The sequence below is a fragment of the Ixodes scapularis genome, unplaced genomic scaffold (genome assembly GCF_016920785.2).
Source record: "Ixodes scapularis isolate PalLabHiFi unplaced genomic scaffold, ASM1692078v2 PGA_scaffold0__279_contigs__length_252992795, whole genome shotgun sequence".
In the NCBI taxonomy this organism is placed as follows: Eukaryota; Metazoa; Arthropoda; class Arachnida; order Ixodida; family Ixodidae; genus Ixodes; species Ixodes scapularis.
This window is the reverse complement of record NW_024609835.1, coordinates 149,746,804-149,769,919: the sequence shown is the minus strand read 5'-3', so window position 1 is coordinate 149,769,919 and position 23,116 is coordinate 149,746,804. Positions and strand designations below refer to the sequence as shown.

The window sequence follows — 23,116 nt, the reverse complement described above, 5'->3', positions numbered from 1 at the left end:
AGTAGGCATAGGGTGAAGCCCTTTACAGTAGAGTATCAAATGCTCAGCTGTCTCGTCCTCCTCTCCGCAAGCAGCGCACACTGTATCCCTTTCCTGGTACTTCGTTCTGTATGTTCTGGTTCGCAAAACACCTGTTATTGCCTCAAACAACAATGAGCTTCCCCTAGAATAGTCATAAATGCTTTCTTTGGCAATAACTGTTTTGTTTATTCCATAGCTTTCCAGAGCCGTCTTTGTCTGCATTCCCTCTAGCCACCGATCTCTTTCTGTGGCCTTAACTTTTTTCTTAACCCTTTGTTGGACGCGAGAAGATACAACATTGCACATGATTTTTTATGTTTCCAGTGTCCTTCTGGAGACATTTTATTTGCAAAAAAAGAAACATAGAAGCAGTCAGACATTTCACAGCTGAGAAAAAAGTGGGACCTAATTGTCCCATGAGCCGCTTAGGTCACTTTGACAAAGTGGGACAGGGGCGTCCCACAGCTCACTTCAGGTACTCCATCACTGGCTATGGAAAGGTCCAAAACACACTGCGCAGAGGGGAACCTTGCACACACTGCACATATACTTAGTGCGAGCCTCTTTGGCTTTTGTTGAGCACCAGCGGCACCTCCGACGCGTTTCTGTCAAGATGGGGTGATGTGCATTACCAGCGAACCGAAGCTCCTCAGGCACACCGATCATCCCATGGCCATTCTTCTTGCCCCGTTTGTTGTGGTGGGTGACTAGGCTCGTCCTTCGTTTCCGGAAGCTGTTCTGCGCGATCAGCTGGCGTCCAAGCTTCAGGCGGAAGTGCAGGTACACGACTGGTTCCAAACAGCTGATCTGAATGAAAGCGTTGACGACTGCAGCATCCAGAATGAAGTAGAAAATCCTAGTCCACCAGCGTTTCGAGCGACGGTCTGCGGCATATGCGTTGCGTTTCTGGTCGAATTTATCGACTCCGCCCATCCAGTTGTTATAATCTTTTACCACTGCGGGGCACTCCACTGCCTTCTTTTTGCCATTTGGCAGTGTTCGCTGGACTTCGAGTGTGCTCTCAGGATCATGGTAGTTTGACATGATGTGCACGTTTTTTGAGTCCCTCCATTGGTATGCGACAACGTCCCCTTTTCTTCGCCAAAGATAGGAGCCCCTTTCAAGTTTGTTGTCGACCTTGACCTCAGGCGGAAGGTCCTTCTTGTTTGTGCGGAATGTTCCACAGGCTAGAATGTCCCTGTTGCGGAGTTCCTGAAGCAGTTTTGTTGACGTAAAAAAGTTGTCAAAAAACAACTGTGAGCCGACTGAAACGGCTCCGTCGGCAAGTGATAGAACGACATGTTCCCCCAAAGTTCTGTCAAGTGGCTTCTCGGCATTCTTGCCCTCGTACAGTTGGAACTTGAGAAGGTATCCTGTCTGGGAGTCTGCCAATGACCACACCTTGAACCCTCTTTTTATTTTTGGTTTCATGGGCATGTATTGCTTCATGCTTGACCGTCCTTTGAATAAGATCATACTTTCATCCACAGCAAGATGACTGGACGGGCTGTACTCTGAGTGGAACTTTTCATTCATCATCTTGATGAGAGGGCGCACTTTGTAGGCACGATCAAAATCGTTCGTTCCATGCTCTGGCATCTTGGCGTTATCATTCAGGTGAAGGCAGTTCGTTATCATCTGAAAACGTTTGTACGTCATCACCCTCGTGATCTCTTCTGTGCGAAAGAGGCTATCTGAGCTCCAATACATGTGCAACTGGTGCATAGGATTGACACTCATAAGCATGAGTAGTCCAATGTACGCTCGAAGCTCGTCGAGTGTCAGAGGCGTCCACCCTCTTCGATTCGTTTGCTCCGCATAGAGATTGGTCTGCTCCACAATGTGATGCATAACCTTATCATCAAAGTACAGTGTAAAGGCATCCAGCGCTGTGCTTTGCTCACTGAGCCGCTGCGAGCAAGTAGGTCCCAAATTGCTGGTAGCGGGAGGAACGATAGGTGACGTATTCCACTGATCGCCTGCTGTATCGTCGTCTTCAGGGTCTGGCTCAGTCCTCTCGCTTCTTTTTTGCTTTTTCCTCTTTCCCGTGTAGGACTTGCGTGGCTTTCGCTTGCGCTTGCTTGTGCAGGGAGCAGCCAATGGCACTTCGTCCTCATCCTCGTCCTCTCTACACTCGTCGGGGTCTAGATCCAAAAGTTCATCCTCAGAGCCGTCACCGTTCTCATCGGCGCTGTCATTTGGATCGTCTGGCAAACTAAAAAAACACCTCCAGTGCCTCTTCCGGGCTTAGTCGTTTTCGTTTTCCTAAAAACACACAAAATGAACGAAATGTAGCCGCGTTCGAATAGGCCTCGCGCAAAAGTAGGCGCTACGGTGACTAAGCCTAACGCCACAACCAGAAATTTCACTGTCCCTCGCAAAAACAAGCATTGCGTTGCTCTGCTAGAATGAACGGGACAATACACTTGTCCCTGCGTTTCTTATAACTCTTCCGCAGTGCAAGAAACAAAACTTTCACTTACCAGGCATTTTTTTTCGTTCTGTGAACTTCCGGAAAAAGGCATAACAAACGACCGAGCAACGCAACGAGACAACAAAAATTAACCATAGTTTTCTGTGCTGCCCCCTCTTGGTATAGAGATGAAATTGTACTCAAAAGTTTCTCTGACTCCTCATAGAGGGAGCCACACGAAGAAGTGGGAAAACGTTGTCCCACAGCATGGTTGAGGCCCACTTTAGGTTGGAATGATAAGTGGGACGCATATGTCCCAGTGTCCAACAAAGGGGACCTGCTCTTCCGTAACTCCACTAGCCTGACACATTTCCTCTTAATTTCCTAGTGCGCTGTCTCCACTTTGTGTCTATACTCCTCATGTATAAATAGTTGAAAATCTTTCGTGCCCCTTGCTCCTCATCCATTTGCCTCAACCGATCCTCAAATTTCATCTTGCTCACAGCTTCCCTGCCCTCAAAAATGACGCCCATCCCATGTCTTCTTGTACTCCCTGGTTTGGCGTTTTGCCATGTGCTCCCAAAGCCAGCCTACCTACTCCGCGCTGTTTTATTCCTATAGTCTTGCATGCACTTCGGATTTCATGCATAGCACGTTCCATGCATGACCCCTTTCCAAATCTCTCTCACCACCTCATACCTGTTGTAAATCCAAAGTGGTCTATTTTTCATTACAACTGCATTTCTGTTGCCTTTAACTATTATATACTTTTCATTTACAATTACTCTAGGGTGCCTCGATGTCAGCGCCGCCTTGCAGGATGAGGACACCCTTTGACCCGCGCCACGCCGCCACCTCCTCGCTGTCCTCGCCGCGACGGCATCTTGGTTCAAACGACGGAGTATGCGTATGCGTGCGGTGTGCGATGCGTGCGGTTGGACGTGCGGCGCGACTATATATCTTTCACCCTGGGCCGCGCTGTGCGCGAAAAAGCCTTTCTGGTCTTACCACTGATCTCATAGACTAGATCGGTGGGTCTTACTGATCTCAACAGCAGTCGTCCGAGCCAGAAGCATGACCGGCTGTTCTGTACCTCTGTGTGCCGCTTCTTCGGCAAAGGGAATCCGATGCTTCCGCTTTCCCCGAGAAAATGCGCGAAGAAGGAAATGGGGGTCCTGCGTCAAACGCGATCGCTGGAAGGCAACTCACACCTCGAGGATCTGCGAGCTAAGTTACAAAAGCACGACCACTTTATTACGATGTTAGGCAGTATTCGGAAATTGTCTTAGCAGCTCCGATCGATTGCTTCATGATCGGAGTTGCTCGACTAAAAATCAACCCTCGCTTTGTCTCACCGGTCGGATCGAGCGATCAATCGGAGTTGTGACGTAAGGAATTGATTCTCTAAAGCACCCCATCCCAAGTTGTAATGGTGATACCTATATCGATATCCCTTTTCCTTCCGTTAGGGCATATTCACTAATTAGACTTCCCCGATTAAAATAGGTTGAGGCGGTAGTTCTTCAGCGTGCGAGTTTCTCGCTCGTGCACAACTTTGTGAAAACTTTTTGTGCTTATTTAATTGTTCAAAGAGCCTGAAACGATCTGATAAGCGTGGAATATTGTCGCTTGCGCGTACACCAAGTTTCTGTAGTTCAGTGACTGCATGCTATCTTCGCCTTTCAATCAACAGCCTTGATTCGCGACTGGCCACCAACTTTTTCTTTTTTAGTTGGATTATTTTTGTGTGTGGGAAAATAATCGCTGATGGTGAATCTCGAGCATGATCAATAATATGTTTTCGAGATGATACTCGGGAATGCAAAAATCGCGACATACCTCGGTAGTCGGCGTGTGATATATTTCATGGTCATGTCGCACAGCTCAACGTGCTTGACAGAATGACATGACCTTGTCCCTGTTTGATTAGTACTTACATCGCTCTCTTCGTGCAAGGTCGAACAATTAAATAAAATAAAGCACATTTTACGGTAACATTTTGAAAATATATTCCGAATTGTTTTGACGTAAGATATTATGCAAATATTTTCTTCAATTTTTGTTTACGCTCACGTCTGTGCCTTCCAATCTGCACATAAATAACAATCTAATTTCTTGTTTATTTCAGCGCCACTTCGAATAAGACCAGTACGAGATGAACCGATAAGATGGGCGGCGACTTCTGAAGCCGACAGCTGTACCTACATTGTTTGATTTCAGACGTAAGTGTTGAGATACTATTACTGTCTGTGCCTCACTCGTTTGCGTACAATTTTATTTTGTGTTTAGATCTGTGCTGTCTCTCCCTTTTCTGCGCAGCGCAGCCGAAGCGAAGAAAGCCCCCCACACCGCGAGCTCCTCCGGCTGATCGTGGAGGTGCCACCACTGCAGGTCCGTCGTCAATTTCTGCGGCAGGAGTCTCGGACCAAGAAGACTCTGGCACGGAGGACACTCAGACAAACCCCATTTCAGAAGATTGCGTGTGATGGAAACAAAAGTCGCTGCGATGTCAGATATTGAAAAGGATTGCGTCCTTTTTCTTGATGAAATGGAAATTCGAAAAGGCGTTGTGTTGGACCGTGGCAATGACACTTTGCTTGGCAAAACGACGTTGCCCAAGAGTGACCATCGTGCAAACCATGCTCTCGTTTTTATGGTGGGAGGGATCAACTCGCGCTGGAAGCAAGTCGTAGCATACCACTACACGGGCGCATATATCAACGGAGAGGAGCTGAAGAAGTTTGTTTTTGACTTAATCGAGCCCTGTGCAGACATTTCACTGCGTGTGCTCTGTGTGACGTGTGATATGGGCAGTTCTAACCGTGCCATGTGGCACGGTTAGAACCTCTCCATTTCCCGCAGTTCTGTGACCGTATGCAGTGTGCCGCATCCCTGTAATGATGGTAAGCCATTGTTCTTCATGACAGACCCCGCACATGTGTTGAAAAATATAAGAGGGCTTTTCGTACGAAAAGACGTAATGCACCTGAGTGACGAGGTAGTCTCCAAGTTCAATTTACCAAGCAGCGAAGTCTCAATAGAGCATGTGGAAATAGTGCTTTAAGTTGGACACTGAGCAGCGTGTGGCACCCAACTTAAGCAGTGCTCATGTGTCAAATGGCCATTTCACGAAAATGAAAGTCGGAATAGCGGTGCAGCTATTCAGGGAAGCTCCCTCGGCCATTCGGTATTTTATCCAACGGGACAAACTGCCAGTTGAGGCCGAAGCAACTGCCTGGTTTTTCGAACTGGTGTTTAGATGGTACACCCTAATGACCTCTCGCCATCCTGTCGTTGCTTTGAGTTTTGCGAATGAGAGCAAGTATCAGGACGCCATTTCAACTCTGAAGCTCAGCATGTCTGTTGTTGAGGGCTTGGGGATCGGAGTGAAGAAAGTAGAGAAGGTGGAACAAGCTTCCCGAAACTGTTGTGAATTGTGACTCATTAGCCTTATTCGAGAAATGTTTACTTGAATTATATTAGGCTCTCCATTCTGTTTATGAATGTGTAAAAGACGTGTTCTTTTCTTGGTTAGATTCATTAATAGCTTGTGTAGCGTGATGTGTACCAGTGCGGTTTTGCAAATCATATGAAATATAAGATGTGTTAAGAAATGTATATAACATTGCATGATTTAAAACTGACGTTCCACTCCTGTAAAGCGCCCAGAAGGGCGCACAGTATTTACAAATAAATAAATAAATAAATGTAAGCCATGCCAGGGCAGGGGTACTAATGTCGACAACTGTAGTGTTGCAATTGCACGGTGTTCTTTTGAACAAGTGTGGCTACAATTTTGTGCTGACAGGACGGTTAGCTCAAGACTGCCTTGAGAACCTGTTTTCAGCTGTCAGAATGATTTCTCCAGTGCCAAACGCATATGACGTGAAAAATGCACTCAAAATTGTGACAGTAAGCCAGTTCATCAGTCCCCAAAAATTCAGGCTACGACATTGACGACAGCACCTACCTGGTAGATTTCCTCTCCGCAGAAATCAAAGAGGTGCAGCAGGAAGTTGAAGAGCCTCCAGGAGATGATGAGACTATAGAAATTGAACCACTCCCTAGAGCCGAGTCCGACATTGTTGCTCATTTGGCAGGGTTTTTGGTTAAACCTCTGCTCTCCGCTCTACAGTCGTGCCATGTCTGCACACAAATGCTCACTGCAAAAGAGGCTTCCGAGGAGCATGCTCTTGTGCTTATGAAAGAATATGTTCGAGGTGGAAAACACCTCACTTACGTCAGTCTGGAAGTCTTCAACTTGGTTTCTTGTTGTGAGGGGGTATTTAAAGCATTCTCAGAAGAAGAGGACATTTGTCTTTTGAAGAGCCCAATGAAGACCGTGAGAAAATTATTGAGCAATCTGTTCCTGTTCCCCATGTTGAGTGCAGAAAACACCCAGATCTAATGTGCAGGTTGTTGGAGCGTTTTGTCGTAATGCGCCTGCGCATTTATTTGCATTGGCTAAGTCAGCCGGAAGAGTAAGATGATGGTTATGGTAGTAAAACGGTCGCCGGTACCAACCTGCAGTGAGATGCAGCTTTTCGCTTTTCCAGAAATAAATATTGTTGTAGACTGAGTTAAGGCATTTGTGTCTTTTTCCTGTAATGTGGCATGACTCAAGAAGGTAGGGCAAGGGAAAGGAAGGCCGGCGAGGAGAAAGCGGGCGGAACGCTGGAGAGAGGAGGTTTCCCTCTTTCCTCTCCAGCGTTTCGTTTGCCTCCTCTTCCCCGGCCTTCTTCTCCCTCGCCCTTCCTTCTTGAGTTGCAACGGACTATAGAAACATATTTAGTATAATAAATTACAGAACAAGTGCATAATATAGAAATCGAGCTCTGCGATAAGCACCTCCTATGGTAGAACAGCTGCTACATTTAACAACCCGTCGCAAAGTCGCTAAAATGTATAATATTCTTCCATAATGTGCTACTTCATATCTCGATCAGTACGCATAGGGGTTGCCACTTAAAAACGCTGCAATCGCTTTAGCAAAAAAAAAAAAAAAAAAAAAAAAAAAGAAGAAGAAAAGTGTGGCAACCACAAATTTGTGGGAATGTTATAGTCTTGATATTTTTGATGAAGAGCGTAAATTTCGAAAGTGTGTTGAGGCTATTGTTTTTTCCTAACATTTCGCTTTGATCCTGTTTGAAATTTTACTACTACTTGACTCACTGATAAGTGCACCACTAAGGAGGCGTTAAACTGTTGGTGGGTCACTTAAAATAAGAATAAACATAAATAAAAAAAAAAAAAACACGTGAGAACTTAAAGCTTGTGCGCTCGCTTGCGTCGCATCCGCTCATTTATTCTTTATTTGTATGAGTAAAAATACTGAGAAGCGCGTCTGAGTTGGAAAATACAACGCGAAATGGAAGTTGCATGACGTAAGCCGACGTAAGCGTATCCTAGGCTAGAAGTAGCCCGCCGGCAATAGCGCATCGGCATGCGCTTGAACCATGATGGCGGTGCCGACTGAGATGTCTCCACCCTGGACGGAGGCGCGTTTATCGAGGCACCCTAAATTACTCTACTTGACTCTGCCATCTGATGGCAAGCGATTTAACCTTCTTTCACGCCTCGCTATAATTTCTGATCACCATGCACCAGCTGCTTCGAATTCGATCCTTTGAGAACGGCTTTTGGTTTCGCGAATGGTTTACCACTCATCCGTGATGTGCGGTTGACGAAGGAATTGTGCGCGAAGAAACTAAGTATTGGTTGTCTCCGTTTAACATCACAGTGCTGACGACGAGAAGACTGAGTAACTGCTTTCGAAACGCAAGTTTCTTTACCTGCGGGGGGAAGCTGGCTTTGGAAATAAATACAGTTCGCGAAAAGCTCGTGTTACGTTTTGATTTTCTGCTCCTCTCGCCCCGTGCAATAGACGTTTAAGCCTTATTTAGCTCGATTCGGGGCCGCCATGATGAGATCCAGAAGACGGAGGAACTTTGCCGCCCGGCTTTCAAGGCGAAAGTTTAACATATAGGTCACAAGGGCGTTCCTCCCTTTATGGAGGACTATATATACCCTTTTTTCTAAGAGTGTAAGATCGACTTGAACTCAGCTTTCATGCATATTACCGCTTTGCCAAGGGACAACCCCGCACCATGACTCATTTTCATATTCCCCTTACAACTTCATATCTATTGTGATTCCATAGTGGCCTATGCTTCATAATTGCTGCATTCCTTTTTTCATTTCTTTAGCATATTTTCTTTCTGTTCTTCTAAGTATAGTTTTCCCTCATTTAGCCACACTCCTAGGTATTTATCTCTACGTGTTTTATTAATACGTCTTGAATTTCAGCGCGTCCCCGTTCTCATTGTTATAAACCACTATTCCCGCGTCGTTGCTACAGAATTTCAGGGCCAGAGACTTCCTTCCTCTCCACAGATTTTACTCAGCTCCAAACCTATCCCGGATATCTGCTAACAGTACGTCGTCTGCGTGAAACATTCCTGACATAACTTTGTTTCCTTTTTCATCTCTCTCCATATTTGACACATCAACACCAAAATTACACTCTTATTTCTTTTTTCATTCTAATCAGGTCGATGAGAAAAAGTAGAGGTGATAGGGGAGAACCCTGTCTGAGTCCTCTTTTTATATCTGCCGGTTCTGTCATTTCTGCATATTATGGTATAACAACCTTATTATTTGTTTATACCTGGTGTAAAAGCCTAATCAAATGAGAATGTGAATCATACTCTCTCAGCTGTACCGGGAGTTTTTCCTGACCCACATTGTCGTACGCACCTTTAATGTCTAGAAATGCTATTATTAACGATATGCTGAATAAGTTATCTTCTAATCTTCTATACCTCCGGAACCCGTTTTGTAGCTCACCTAAAATGTTTTTGGCCCATTCTTCCTTTCTTTTTTAGTACCTGCATCGTTAGTCTGTACAGGACCGAAGTTACTGTTATTGAGTGGTATGATGTTATGCTATCCTTATTTCCCTTGCCTTTATATAGTAATCTTATGCCTAATCTCCAATCATTGGGTAACTCTCCCCCATTATTATTTGATTAGTTGCCTGTCTTAACTTTAGTTTGCCCTTTGCTCCTGGTGTCTTGATTAGTCTCATCCCTATGCCATCAGGGCCTGTCACCGTTCCAGCAGGTACTTTGTTTTCTGTTCTGTACCATTCCCCGGTGGTCGTCTCTCCTCTCTCGTTAATGTTCTCGTCTTGTGCCTTGTTGCTGTTTGTGTTATGTTAAATTTCGTTCGGTTCAAGTCATGAGAGTGTTGCCTCGATTGTTCATCTTATAAATTTCATTGCCTCCTCGCCCTCTACACCTATCGCCTCTTGTGTGATCAATTAACAATGAAACCCTTCTGTTTTTCTTCCCTGTGTACTAATGTGCTCCCAGAACCTTTTTGCTGCATTCCCATCATTTTGATTTACCTTCATCATTTACTGCACTCCAGCTCTACCAATCTTGGCCTAGATTAGAGCAGGTGCCTCTCTTTTTCTTTGCTGAAATGTATTTCATTTCGATGCTACCTCGGCCGGTATGTCCCCCTTTTTCTTCGCCCATCTGTGTTCCCTTGAGGCCTCTTGTCGCCCTGTTATGGTTGCCTTAACTTCGCTGTTCCACCAGCTTTTTCATCTGTGTCTCCTTCTCTTTCTCCCTCTTTGTTTGATTCTGAACTTCTCTGACCCTCTTTTGAAAGTGTTTACTAAATAGTCATATAGATCCATTTTCTCTCCAGTTGTCTGGATGCTATAGTCTCAATTATTTCTGATACTTCTTGTAGTTGGGCAGAGGAGCGCGTGGCTCGCGGTACAGGCTGCGCCGCCTGGAAGTGAGCCTAGGAGCGAGGGTGCGTGGCCTACTCCGACGTGTTCACGCCCCTCCTCTACGCTCCCCAAGCTTCAGCAGTGCGCCTCTTAGCGCGCTGAAAGCTATCACCGCTATCTTTGCTAAATCAGCGCGTGCGGTGCAAAGAAGCTCGCCGCATTTGCCGAGCAGGCAAAGATAGCGGTGACAGCTTTCAGCGCACTGAGAGGCGCACTGCCGAAGCTGGAGGAGCGCCAATCGAGGGGCGTGAACACATCGAAGTAGGCCACGCAATCTCGCCCCTAGGCTCACTTCCAGGCGGCGCAGCCTGTACCCCGAGCCACGCACTCCTCTGTTCGCATTTCATTTTTCCCCGATAGTACATATCATAAGAAAATGCAACCCCAAATTATCTGAAATATGCTCTGCAAATTGTTTCTGGCGTTTTTATCTTCCAGAGACACGTGTATAATAGGTGACCTGGTATCTTGTCAAGAACAAACCTCAAATGCCAAGCTATGTCGAAAATGTTCACTTCGGTGCGCGCTATTTTAGGCCAGATTTGATCCGAATATGAAGGTCACTCTTTTCTGCATGATTATTTGCCTGCATCACCGTGCTCAGTGTAAACAATATTGGTCAGGAAAGCAAGCGTTGTGATTGCCGCTCAGTAATTTTCCTGACATTTTGAAAATATTGCTGCTCTTAGCTCAATTTGCATCATCATATATATTGTGAAACATTTTATAAACTAGATTTCAGGACATATATGGCGAGGACGTGCCAATCTCACGATATGATGTACTGTAATTAATTTCTAAGTGCAAGAGCACAGCAGGATTCGACTTTTAATACTGAGACGCAAAGTTGTACCAATTACGCGCATATTAGGAGAACCACCACCGATAACCTTTAGATTCAGGTAAAATATATGCGACTGAGGTAAAAAAAAATAGGTGCTGTCATATATATTAATCTACATTTTCATTTACTGTTTCATCAAAATGAAATAACGGAATTTATTTTTGGTACCCAACCATAAAAGTGGATTCTACGAATGAAAAAAAAAGCTATACAGTTATTCGTTTCACTCTTGAAATAGCGCCTAATGCCAAAGGAACGCGGAAAATATATTCTCAATTTAGCGGTTGAAACCATTATTTTTTTTGCTCCCCGGAACTGAACCTAAAGCCGTGAACTCGAACCGAACCGATAACAATTTCGGTTTGACACTCTGGCCCCAAATGCCCACAGGCTTCGCCGCACAACCAATGTTCCGATCGAACCTCGTCTTTTTTTTTTTTTTTTTTTTTTGCCGCCAAGCAAAAGTTTCTTTCCCGTCTAATTTGAACTGTCCAACTCCCAAGTGCACTCTTGCGGGGTGGGCCCATTTGCTCACCCTTTTTTTTTTGCACCTTAATTCTTGGCCTTGCTTCCCGTCACCCACCTGTTTCCCATTGCTGCTTCCCAGGTCCCGTCACCTAAGAGTATTAGCTCGAAACGTCTGTGCCGTCCTGCTCGTTTCCCCGAAATTGAAAGACTGCCCTTAGCCGGGACCCCTTTGTTATTCACCTTTGCATTATAACCAGGGGCACTTGGCATCAGTTGGTCTATACATATTCACGTCGCGGGCTTTCCGAGTGGTGTCTTCTAGTTTGGGTGGTGAGATGGGGGAGCGCAAACATGTCCAATCCTGTTGGGAAGTGGCGGAGAAAAGACTGCAACAGCCGTTTGGAATTCTACGCACGGTGGTCGTTTGTACCTTGATCAGTGCTTCTTTTGCACCGCTGCTGCGTTCAGCGGGGCTGGACGGAGGAATGTTGTCGCAACATTGCTGTCCCAAGTTTTCAAGAGAAGCTTGCGTTTCACGAAAGATTGCGCGCACGCAGAAGAAAACGTTTCGACAGAGTGGATTGTAAAGCGACATATTATTATTGACTTCACATTTGCACGAATTTTATTACATCTGTCTCATCTTACCTCACGATTGAAATCCGAGATTAAAATTGACCGATTGTTAACTCGCACAATGATTGGATATACCAGAGATCTAGACGCGTGCCGACGCATTCGTGTACTGTATTACGGTCTCGCTTATTTTAAAGTTTTTTCATGGATCATCAGCAGGTATCTGCTAGCTTAAAATTTTGAGAAAATTAGTCACCTGTAATTTTGCCAAAAAAAACTATAAATGCTTGATCATAGTGGATTTACCTCAGGGAGCTATTCATGGTAAAAATTAAAATAGAAAGAACCAAACCCAGGTTAATAATAACAATAAAAAAACCGTTTCTAAAAAAAAGAATCATTATTGCCAACAACACAACACCTCTTATGAAAAATCTATGCCAATTTAAAGGTATATTTAGGAAGGTTCCTCTTGATTGTTTCCTAATCTTCTTTGTAAAGTAATGACAACCAGAATTACTTTAGCAAACTAACAAGTTACTCTTTCACTTTTGTAACTGTAATGTAGCAGGGTTACTTTTTCCCCGAGAGACTGTAACTGTAACACTGTTACATTTTAGCAGTCACGTCCCCATGACTGCACCCTTGTTGCCTTTTACTTATACAGCTGCAGTGAGAATAAGCACACTGCATAGAAATCTGTCACAACTTCAAGATGCATACAAAAACTAGGTGCAAAGCAAATTTTGAAGAAACTCCTTTATTTGGCCACACGATGGTAGAAAGCTAGGTAAATGCGACACTAAACATGTCTAATAAATAGTACTTGGTTGTCAATGCCTGCATTCGTCTGGTTGTGGCTTGACTTGCAAGTATAAATTGGAGTCATGCATAGTACTTAGAAAAACAATAAAATGCACACGATGTGCAATCAAGACAGGTTGTGGAATGCAAATACGTGGGGCCCATCCTTGATTCACATACAAGGCTCGACATAGTTCCCAGGAAAAAGACCCGTCACACCGTTCATAACACCTTCGTACCAGCCGTCGTCATTCTTCTTAACAACATATATAACCGAGTTCTCGGAGAAGGAGAGTTCATCGTCCTTGTCTGCAGCATAATCATAGATGGCAACAACTGAAAAAGGAAAAAAAAAAAAAAAACTCATTCAGCAAAAACGTGAGTGCTCCATTGTAAAAAGCAGGCATCAAAATGTCAGTGTATAACCTTGAAAATGCTCATTTCTTTCAGAATTGAAGTGCTCAGAGCAAAATAGGCATATCCCCAAAACTCCATCATATGAATACAGATATCAAATTATACCAAGAAGACCAAGTCTATTTAAAAATACAATAGGAATCAATTAAATTGATTTCTTAAATGAATGGTAAAAGGGTTTTAGAGCCTGCACTGACCTCCAATCACTCGAAGCTGATCATAAAATGACTTCACAATATCTGGAAAATAAAGCTTTGAACTGAATTCAATTGAAGTGGGCATCAAATTTGTAAAATCTAATTCTTAAAGATTTGCATCAATTTGGGAGTGGGCAGTGTTCTATGCATAAGATCGTGTAACATGGAAATCTTGCAGCATTTACCACACTGAAACACGTCATATGCAAGACACTTAAAAATAATTTTAAAGGGACATTTTTCATGAAGAACAAATTAATGCCTAGTTCTCATCTAAACCTCACATAACAGTTTCGCTGTGTGATAATTAATTAACCCATGATCTAAGTTATGCCAACCATGCTATCGAGACAGAGGATAAAACCAGAAGAGCAACAAAATTAGCTGTTGTTGTTTGCGGTTCTAACGGCGCAAGAGCATCAATGGCCATACTGCGCCAAAACAAAACAAAATTAGCCTGGCTGGTTCCAAAGTAAAATGTTTTTAACTGAACAATGTTTATAATACATTCCTTTGCATTGACTAGCATACTTTTTTAATAAAGGCTCACACTTGTTAATTATTGAAGCGGTATGATAAAATATAATACTGATCACCATGGGCGTACTAACCGGGGGTCAAAGGGCTCGCTTTCCCCCACCCAGTTCTCAGGGTGGGGGGAGCTAGTCATGTGTTTTGCACCCCCCCTGAAACAGCCGCCACTGGGCAGGGCAAACACTGGCCGGCAGCGCCCAAGGGCACCGCACAGTGGCCCAGGGAGGGGGGGGGGGGGGGGGGGGGGGTCTGGTTTGCACCCCCAACTCAAAAACAAGTTGGCAAGCCACTGCTGATCACATGATAGTATCATCGTGCAATCAAATGGCACAAGAGATAAAATGCCTTTTGACTGAAACAAATACTGTAAACGACTTAATTTTTGCGAGGACCTAATTTTCGGGAATCGCCTATAATTCGCGAAAAATAGGTCCCACAAACAATTCCGGCAAAATGCAAACACATTGGAATCAATATTGAGATCCCCCCTAGTCGCAAAAATTAGAACTTGTGAATTATTCTAAAATTTCAGGTTTGATCTAAATTGCGAAATATTGAGCCCGCAAAGAATAAGCCGTTTACAGTATGCCATTTTGACATTTGGCATTAGGGCAAACGAGGGTAAAAATAAGTTCAAAATCAATTAAGAGATGTAGCTGTTAATATAGACCTGTGTACTGTTACATCAACATACGGAGGGCTCTGGATCATCAAGTTAAAGGAAAAGATCCACCTTACCATTTAGGCTTAAAACTTGCAAAACATTGCAAAATTGCCTTTTTCTTTTTAAGAAGAACAAAACAATATATAGGAAGTCTGAAATAATTAAGCTCAATCTAAACTGGGCCGCAAAGATCGGCGCCTGCATGTAGCAATCTAAATTTTTTGTCAAGGGCGTATTGCCGCGCGCCAAGTAGGCAGCGCGGCCGTAGCCTAATGGTTATCGCGCTTGCCTCCCACGCGAAGGGCCAGGGTTCGATTCCTGGCCACGGCTATGCATTTTTGTTAACACTGTAATGTGACGTTCTGGTGAAATCGAGAACCGTCTAGCTGATTCGAGGTCAGAATGTTCTACTCGTCGAACCTTCTACGTCGAATGCTCCAGAAGCCAACGTGTGTACAAAAGCGGCTCCGCGGGCAAGCCGGAGCCAGTCTCGCCCCAGCGCTCGATTCTGCTGACACGCCGACTTCGACGCCCGCGACGCTCTGCTTTCTTCTGTTTCCTTCTTTATTTTTGGCACAAGTTCGCCACATTAAACGTTTATTTCTCCCTGTTTATTTCCTGTTTTCTTTTGGTCACCACCCGTGACATTTTGGTGGAGGTGCGCGGTACCGCATGTTCGTACAGCGTTCCCCTCCCAGGGCCCGCAGTGCAAGCCCGATTCCAAGCCCTGTGACAAGACCACTCAACGCGGAACCTGAAACTCGGACCAGTCGCCGCACCCAAGGTCTACACCCGGAATACGGACTTCTGCCACCCAGGACCAGGCAGCCTACGAGGCCGACGATGGACGACCAGCAATCGCAGTCCCCGACCGCCGCCGCCGTCGTCTACCTGCCTGTTGCCCAGCGAACCCCGACGACCTTCCATGGCGAGACCCATGAAGACGTAGAGGACTGGCTCCTGCACTACGAACGTGTAGCACGCCATAATGGATGGACCACTCAGCAGCGCCTCCAAAACCTCTACTTCTCCTTGGAGGGTACCGCGAGGCAGTGGTTCGAGAACCACGAGGCGTCGCTTACGTCGTGGGACACCTGTATCGCTGGCCTGAAGGAGACATTCACGAACCAGACACGACGACAGCGAGCGGAAGACCTCCTTCAAGTCCGAACTCAAGGGCCCAACGAAACGGTAACCAGCTTCGTTGAAGCCGTCCTCCGCCTGAGCAGCCGCGCCGACCCTCAGTCCACCGAGGAAAAGAAGCTGCGTATCCTGATGCGCGGCGTGAAGGACAACATTTTCGGTGGCCTCGTACGCAACCCACCGACGACGATTCAAGAATTTGTAACCGAGGCGACGAACATTGAGCGTGCACTGCAAGCCCGAGCCAGCCACTACCAGAGGCTACCCGGCGTCAGCGCGGTTCCGCCGTCCGCTTGCGACCTTGGCTCCAGCATCTCCAGCATTCGCGAGGTCATCCGGGACGTCGTCCGGGAGGAAATTAAGAAGCTCCTGCCTGCTACCCACCAGCCGGCTTCGGTGTCAATAGCCGCAGTTGTCCGCGACGAGGTTCAGCGGGCAATTCAACTGGAGGCTCCTGCCAACGTAGCTGCACCCGAGGAGCCCACCGTGACCTACGCCGCAGTGGCCCGACGGCCACCGCCTCCTCCTCGCGCCTATGTCGCGCCGCCCCGACGCCAGTCTCCTGCGCCGCAGCACGACCGACGCCGCGACGACCAGCCCCAGTACGCCAGCCAGGAGCCCCGTGTACCCCGGAAGACCGATGTGTGGCGAACGGCCGACCGACGCCCGCTCTGCTACCACTGCGGGGAAGCCGACCATGTGTACCGCCGATGCCCATACCGACGACTCAAGCTGCGGGGATTCCACCAAAACGACCCACGCCCGAGGTACGGCGAACGCCCTCGCGACATCGAGGAGTACCTCCGACGTTCGCCCTCCCCAGTGTCGTCTCTCCGCCGTGAAGCCCGCTCCCCATCGCCACGACGTTCAGCCTCCCCAGCGCCACGATCCCGCCGAGAGAGCTTGTCTCCCCTGCGTCGTCGGGAAAACTGAGTGCGGCAACGCCTGGAGGTGACGTTGCCGAGAACGACGGAAGCAAACAGCCTCCAAGAACGCCGGAGCGCTCCCACTCTCTCGACGCCCCACATTGCACCGACGCGCCTGCAACGGTGTCCAACAACCTAAACGTTGTTATCGATGGCCAAAACGCATCGGCACTCGTTGACACCGGGGCAGACTACTCAGTCTTGAGTGGGAGGCTCTCTCGCCACCTTCGAAAAGTCACGACGCCGTGGGATGGACCGCAGATACGAACCGCCGGAGGACACCTCATCACGCCTGTCGGAAGGTGCACCACTCGCGTCGAAATTCACGGCAAGACGTGTCCTGTGAAATTTGTCATTCTACAAGACTGTTCCAGAGACGTCATTCTCGGCATGGACTTTTTGTGTGAATACAGCGCCGTCATCGACCTTGGAGAAAACAGATTGACGCTACGGACACCTGTTCCGCCTTCAGAGAAACTCCAAACTGCGTCAGCCGCCGTCCGAGTCGCTGCCGACCACGTGAATCTGCCGCCGCGATCAAGTGTTGTCGTACCTGTCGTGACCGATGCAGCTACCCGTAGCGAAGTTCTTCTGGAAGGTAACCTCCAGTTGCTCCTGGGAAGGGGAATAGGCGTCGCACGAGGAGTAGCTGAACTTCAGGATGGCCGCACTGTGGTCCTCGTGACGAACTTCCGGAATGAAACGCAACACCTCACAAGAAATGCAGCCGTTGACCACGTCGAGGATCTCCGAAACTCCGCCGAAATCGCCGCCATTATTGATAAATCCTCGCCACCTCAGCAAGACGGTACGTCGCCAGCGCAACTCGACGTCGACCCTAAGCTTCCAGACCCGAAACGACGGCAGCTGATTGACCTCCTCGCCGAATACCGTGACTGCTTTGCGACGTCGTCGAAGGTGCGCCAGACCGCGGTTGCCAAGCACCGCATCGTTACCGAGGACGACGCGCGCCCTGTGCATCGATCGCCGTACAGAGTCTCCGCTAAGGAAAGGGAGGTGATCCATCAGCAAGTTCAAGAGATGCTGAATGACGACATAATTCAATCTTCGAGCAGTCCATGGGCCTCTCCAGTCGTGCTGGTTAAGAAAAAGGACGGAACTCTTCGGTTCTGTGTGGACTACCGGCAGCTCAACACGGTTACGAAGAAAGACGTCTACCCACTCCCCCGCATCGACGACACTCTAGACCGGCTGCGCCACTCTCGATACTTTTCATCGATGGACCTGAAGAGCGGCTACTGGCAAATCGAGGTCGACGAACGGGACCGAGAGAAGACAGCCTTCGTCACGCCGGATGGACTGTACGAGTTCAAGGTGATGCCCTTCGGACTATGCACGGCGCCAGCAACTTTCCAGCGTGTCATGGACACCGTACTGGCAGGGCTGAAGTGGCAGAGTTGTCTCGTCTACCTTGACGACGTCGTAGTATTTTCAGCTGAGTTCGACGAGCACTTGAGACGACTCCGAGCTGTTCTTCAAGCCATTCAGACCGCCGGACTCACACTCAAGCCGTCAAAGTGCCGGTTCGCCTATGACGAACTGAAGTTCCTTGGCCACGTGGTTAGTAACGAAGGCGTCCGCCCAGACCCCGAGAAGACTCGCGCCGTCGCGGCATTTCCAGCGCCGACAGATAAGAAGGCCGTGCGAAGATTCCTTGGACTTTGTGCCTATTATCGACGCTTCGTTCGGGATTTTGCAAGAATTTCCGCACCACTTACGAATCTCACGAAAGACGCCGAGAAGTTCGAATGGGCCGAGGAGCAACAGCAGGCATTCGACGAACTGAAACGACGACTCCAGACTCCTCCTGTGCTTGGACATTTCGACCAGGATGCGGAAACAGAAATTCACACAGACGCAAGTAACGTGGGACTGGGCGCAGTACTAGTCCAAGTGCAAGAAGGCATCGAGCGAGTCATCGCCTACGCAAGTCGGACATTGTCCAAGGCGGAGAAAAATTACTCCACGACTGAGAAAGAATGCCTTGCGGTCGTCTGGGCAATAACGAAGTTTCGTCCGTACTTGTACGGGAGCCCGTTCCGTGTAGTCACGGACCACCACTCGCTCTGCTGGCTTGCGAACCTGAAGGACCCGTCAGGACGCCTCGCTCGATGGAGTCTTCGACTACAAGAGTTCAACATGACAGTGGTCTATAAGTCAGGCCGCAAGCACAGCGACGCCGACTGCCTGTCCAGAGCCCCCGTTGAAACCCCTTCCGGCTGCAGCGACGACAATGACGACGAGTGCTTCCTAGGAGCAGTGAACACCGACGATATGGCACAACGTCAACGGGACGATCCTGAGCTGCGCGCATTAATCGAGCACCTGGAAGGGGGCAGGAGTACCGTGCCACGTGTCTTCTCACGAGTACTGCCGACCTTCGCCATCCGACAAGGTGTACTCTACAAAGAGAACTTCGGCGACAACAACACACCGTGGTTGCTGGTGATCCCGAGTGACCTTCGAGAGGAGATCTTCCAAGCCTACCACGACGACCCGACATCCGGACACCTTGGTTACAGCCGGACACTGGCCCGTATTCGTGAAAAGTATTACTGGCCGAAGCTCCCCAAGACCGTCCACCTATACACACGATCATGCCACGAGTGCCAGCGACGCAAGAAACCGCCGACGAGGCCGGCCGGACTTCTGCAGCCCATTTCTCCTCCAACTACACCCTTCCAGCAGATCGGAATGGATCTATTTGGTCCTTTTCCGCCTTCGATGTCGGGGAACCGCTGGATCATCGTCGCCACAGATTATCTCACGCGGTACGCCGAAACGAAAGCTCTTCCTTCAGGGACTGCTGTGGAAGTCGCCAAGTTTTTCATAGAGTCCATCGTCCTCCGGCACGGCGCTCCCGAAGTTCTGATTACAGATCGCGGATCTTCGTTCATGGCCCAGCTGACGCAAGAGATCCTTCGTCTCAGTGGCACCGGCCATCGTCGAACCACTGCATACCACCCGCAGACTAACGGGCTGACCGAGCGACTCAACAAGACAATCGCCGATATGATCTCTATGTACGTCGACGTAGAGCACAAGACGTGGGACGAGGTGTTGCCCTACGTCACGTTTGCCTACAATACGGCGGTTCAGGAGACCACTGGATTCACCCCTTTCCAGCTGGTACTACATGGTCGGAAGGTAACGACCATGCTGGACGCAATGCTGCCCCATGAGCCATCTGACAATGAGAGCGACGACGCCCAGGCGGTTGCTCAATGCGCCGAAGAAGTCTGCCAGCTCGCCCGACTCATGATTCAAGACCAGCAACGCGTCGACGCGGGCCGCTACAACCTTCGTCGCAGAGACGTTCACTTCCAGCCCGGAGACAGGGTGTGGGTGTGGACGCCCATCCGTTGCCGCGGCCTCAGTGAGAAACTGCTGAAACGGTACTTTGGACCATACAAGGTACTTCGTCGCCTCGGCGAGCTGAACTACGAGGTGATGCCCGACGGAACAAGAACATCATCACGCCGCCCACCATGACCTGAAGTCGTCCACGTCGTGCGCCTGAAGCCGTACTACGCTCGATAGGACTGTGGATCTTATGTGTTTCAAGTGACTCTTTAGTTTGCCGTTCTTTTTATGTGCTTTGTTTTGTTTTGGGATGCATCGAGGCGATGCACTTTTTAAGGGGGGAGTAATGCCGCGCGCCAAGTAGGCAGCACGGCCGTAGCCTAATGGTTATCGCGCTTGCCTCCCACACGAAGGGCCAGGGTTCGATTCCTGGCCACGGCTATGCATTTTTGTTAACACTGTAATGTGATGTTCTGGTGAAATCGAGAACCGTCTAGCTGATTCGAGGTAAGAATGTTCTACTCGTCGAACCTTCTACGTCGAATGCTCCAGAAGCCAACGTGTGTACAAAAGCGGCTCCGCGGGCAAGCCGGAGCCAGTCTCGCCCCAGCGCTCGATTCTGCTGACACGCCGACTTCGACGCCCGCGACGCTCTGCTTTCTTCTGTTTCCTTCTTTATTTTTGGCACAAGTTCGCCACATTAAACGTTTATTTCCTGTTTTCTTTTGGTCACCACCCGTGACAGTATTTCATAAGTTGGTTTTACCATGTGAAATTACGAAGCGTAGCTCCCTTTCTGTAAAAAAAAAAATAGGACCAAAAAACTTGCCTGGGTCAACAGCGGACTATATTAATGGCGCTACCTCCTTATCGAGACTGCTTGCGCCGACCGCGGTCTATTAAAACGAACACATTTTTTTAATGTACCTTTGGTTCAAAAATAAATGCGTAAAATGAAAGCAAAACTAAGTAAAAAAAAAAGCAAAAAAAAAAAAAAAAAAAAAAAGCAAAAAAGAAGGTGCATAACGACGGCATTTTTGCTGCCAACAGATTTCGTCTCCGTGTCGCCTGCTCTCTTTCGCTGGTCGGCTACGCCCTCTGACGCTGTTCCCAAAACCATTTATCAACATGTGCGCCAAACGCGCCCTGCCATTCGACTCTGTCGTCTGCGTCGCCATCCACCGTCGACCCTGGCAAGTTTTTTGGCGCTATTTATTACAGAAAGACAGCTACACCTCGTAATTTTACAAGATGAAACCAACCTGTGAAATACAGCTTTCACGAGGAGTTCAGATTGCTACGTGCCGTCGTTATGCACCTGCTTTTCTTTTTTTTTTTGCTTTTTGTTACTTAGTTTTGTTTTCATTTTACGCATTTATTTTTGAACCAAAGGTACATTAAAAAAATATGTTCATTTTAATAGACCGCGGTCGGCGCGAGGAGTTCAGATTGCTACCTGCCGATTTTTACGGCCCATCTTATACTGAGCCTCGTTGTTTCAAACACCTTATATATATTTCAAGTCCTTACAGTACAGAGTACATCGACAAGAAATATCAATATTCATCTGAAACTAACTAGTGAAAAAAAAAACAAAAAAAAAAACTTAATACTGAACAATTTCACGCATTGAAAGAAACTTTAAATATGATTTACCCTGCTCCTCTTTTTTTTTTTTTTTTCTTTTTTGCTCACAGTCGTGGAGAATTTAGTGAACTTCATATACTTTTTTTTCGCAACAACTGAACTGTTTTATAGTTTTTTTTTCATATTCAAAGTTGAATAGATTGACAATACTAGCTGTAAATTGGGGTAATTATCATATCATTCTTTCCTATTTAAAAGTGATTTATTTACAGTAAATAACGATGCTCCATAAACATTCTATTGACTTTAAACAAAGATAGGGTGGACAGTTGGACATCACCAGACATAGTTAAAAAAAAATTTTTGTTTAGCTAAGAATCCCCCAAACAACCTACAAGGTAGGATTTGCATTTTGCCTTATCTTTTATTTGAGTTAAGATCTAGCTACAGGTCAAAATTAATGATTAAGACATCTGCTCGCCGGATCTGAATAAGTGGCTTAGATATTGCATCAAATTGTTTGGAGGGGAATAAACAAAACATTTTTTGAGCATGAAGCATCTATTCAAAACAAAGTCACTTCACCAACAAGAAGGCTCAATACAAAAGCGGTCTCATCCTCTGGTCACTTTCTCGAGGGATATGCTCAGCATGCATCCTATGGTTTGATGCAAGTTAAGAATGTGCCAAACAAACACCACCAGATATTGATCACAATGTCAGATCTATCCACGGATTAACCAGAAAAGACAGTGGGCCGCAACGAGTTGTGCGAAGTCTGTGCAACATGCACTTCGGTAGTGGACTATTTGCACATTGCAGAGGAACGATCGCTGGCAGTAATGAGGGCCTCGGAAGACCCTCTGGCACATTCTCAACTTGTATCTAAAATCAGTATTGAGAAAGCCAGCAAGGTTTGAAGGAGGAGAGCAGGGATACCTTTCTCCAGGTAGGTCTTGGGCACCCAGTCGTGGTCGGCGTCGGCCCGCTGACGCCCGTAGGCTGGTGGGGAAGGCGGAACGTGATTACCAGGGTACAAGGGCTCGGGAGGTGGTGGAGGGGGGAGCGGAGGCGAGACTGCACCAACAGAACAACGGGCGGGCAAGAGACAACGCGCTCGCTTGGGGCTCCCAGCTGCATGCCTGGGCCAGGACACCCAAAGGGTCTCCGTCGCCCAGAGCTCATGCGCGGGCAGGGGTGGCATCCTCCCAAACGAGCTGCCATGTATGCAGACTTTGCCCAAGGGGCGCTCGTTAAAATGAATGTCGTGTGTAGTTGATGGACTCGAGGAACGAGACAAAACTTTAAACCGGTATAGCGCTCTATTGGATGATGAACTATCATCTATCTGTTTCTGGTTCATACAACTCTGACCATTTGCTTTGCAAAGATTA

At 47.4% G+C, this 23,116-nt stretch overlaps 2 protein-coding genes and 1 pseudogene across 2 annotated transcripts in view; 1 reads left to right on the top strand and 2 right to left on the bottom strand.

The window, feature by feature from the left end:
* Positions 1-326: 326 nt before the first annotated feature.
* Positions 327-2,588, bottom strand: LOC120848722 (piggyBac transposable element-derived protein 4-like). The gene is made up of 2 exons (XM_040220738.2): positions 2,505-2,588; positions 327-2,286 (listed from the first exon to the last, which is right to left on the bottom strand). Exon 2 carries the CDS (start codon positions 1,870-1,872, stop codon positions 505-507), a length of 1,368 nt encoding a protein of 455 aa, XP_040076672.1. The 5' UTR covers positions 1,873-2,286; positions 2,505-2,588; the 3' UTR covers positions 327-504.
* A 920-nt stretch (positions 2,589-3,508) lies between these two features.
* LOC115331684 lies at positions 3,509-7,034 on the top strand (annotated as a pseudogene).
* Positions 7,035-12,870: 5,836 nt separating this feature from the next.
* LOC8025769 (abl interactor 1) overlaps positions 12,871-23,116 on the bottom strand; it is a 35,304-nt gene continuing 25,058 nt past the window's right edge. The window contains 2 exon segments of the mRNA XM_029991971.3: positions 12,871-13,266; positions 22,662-22,724. Of these exon segments, the coding sequence (XP_029847831.2) occupies positions 13,103-13,266; positions 22,662-22,724 (227 nt within the window). The 3' untranslated portion in view covers positions 12,871-13,102.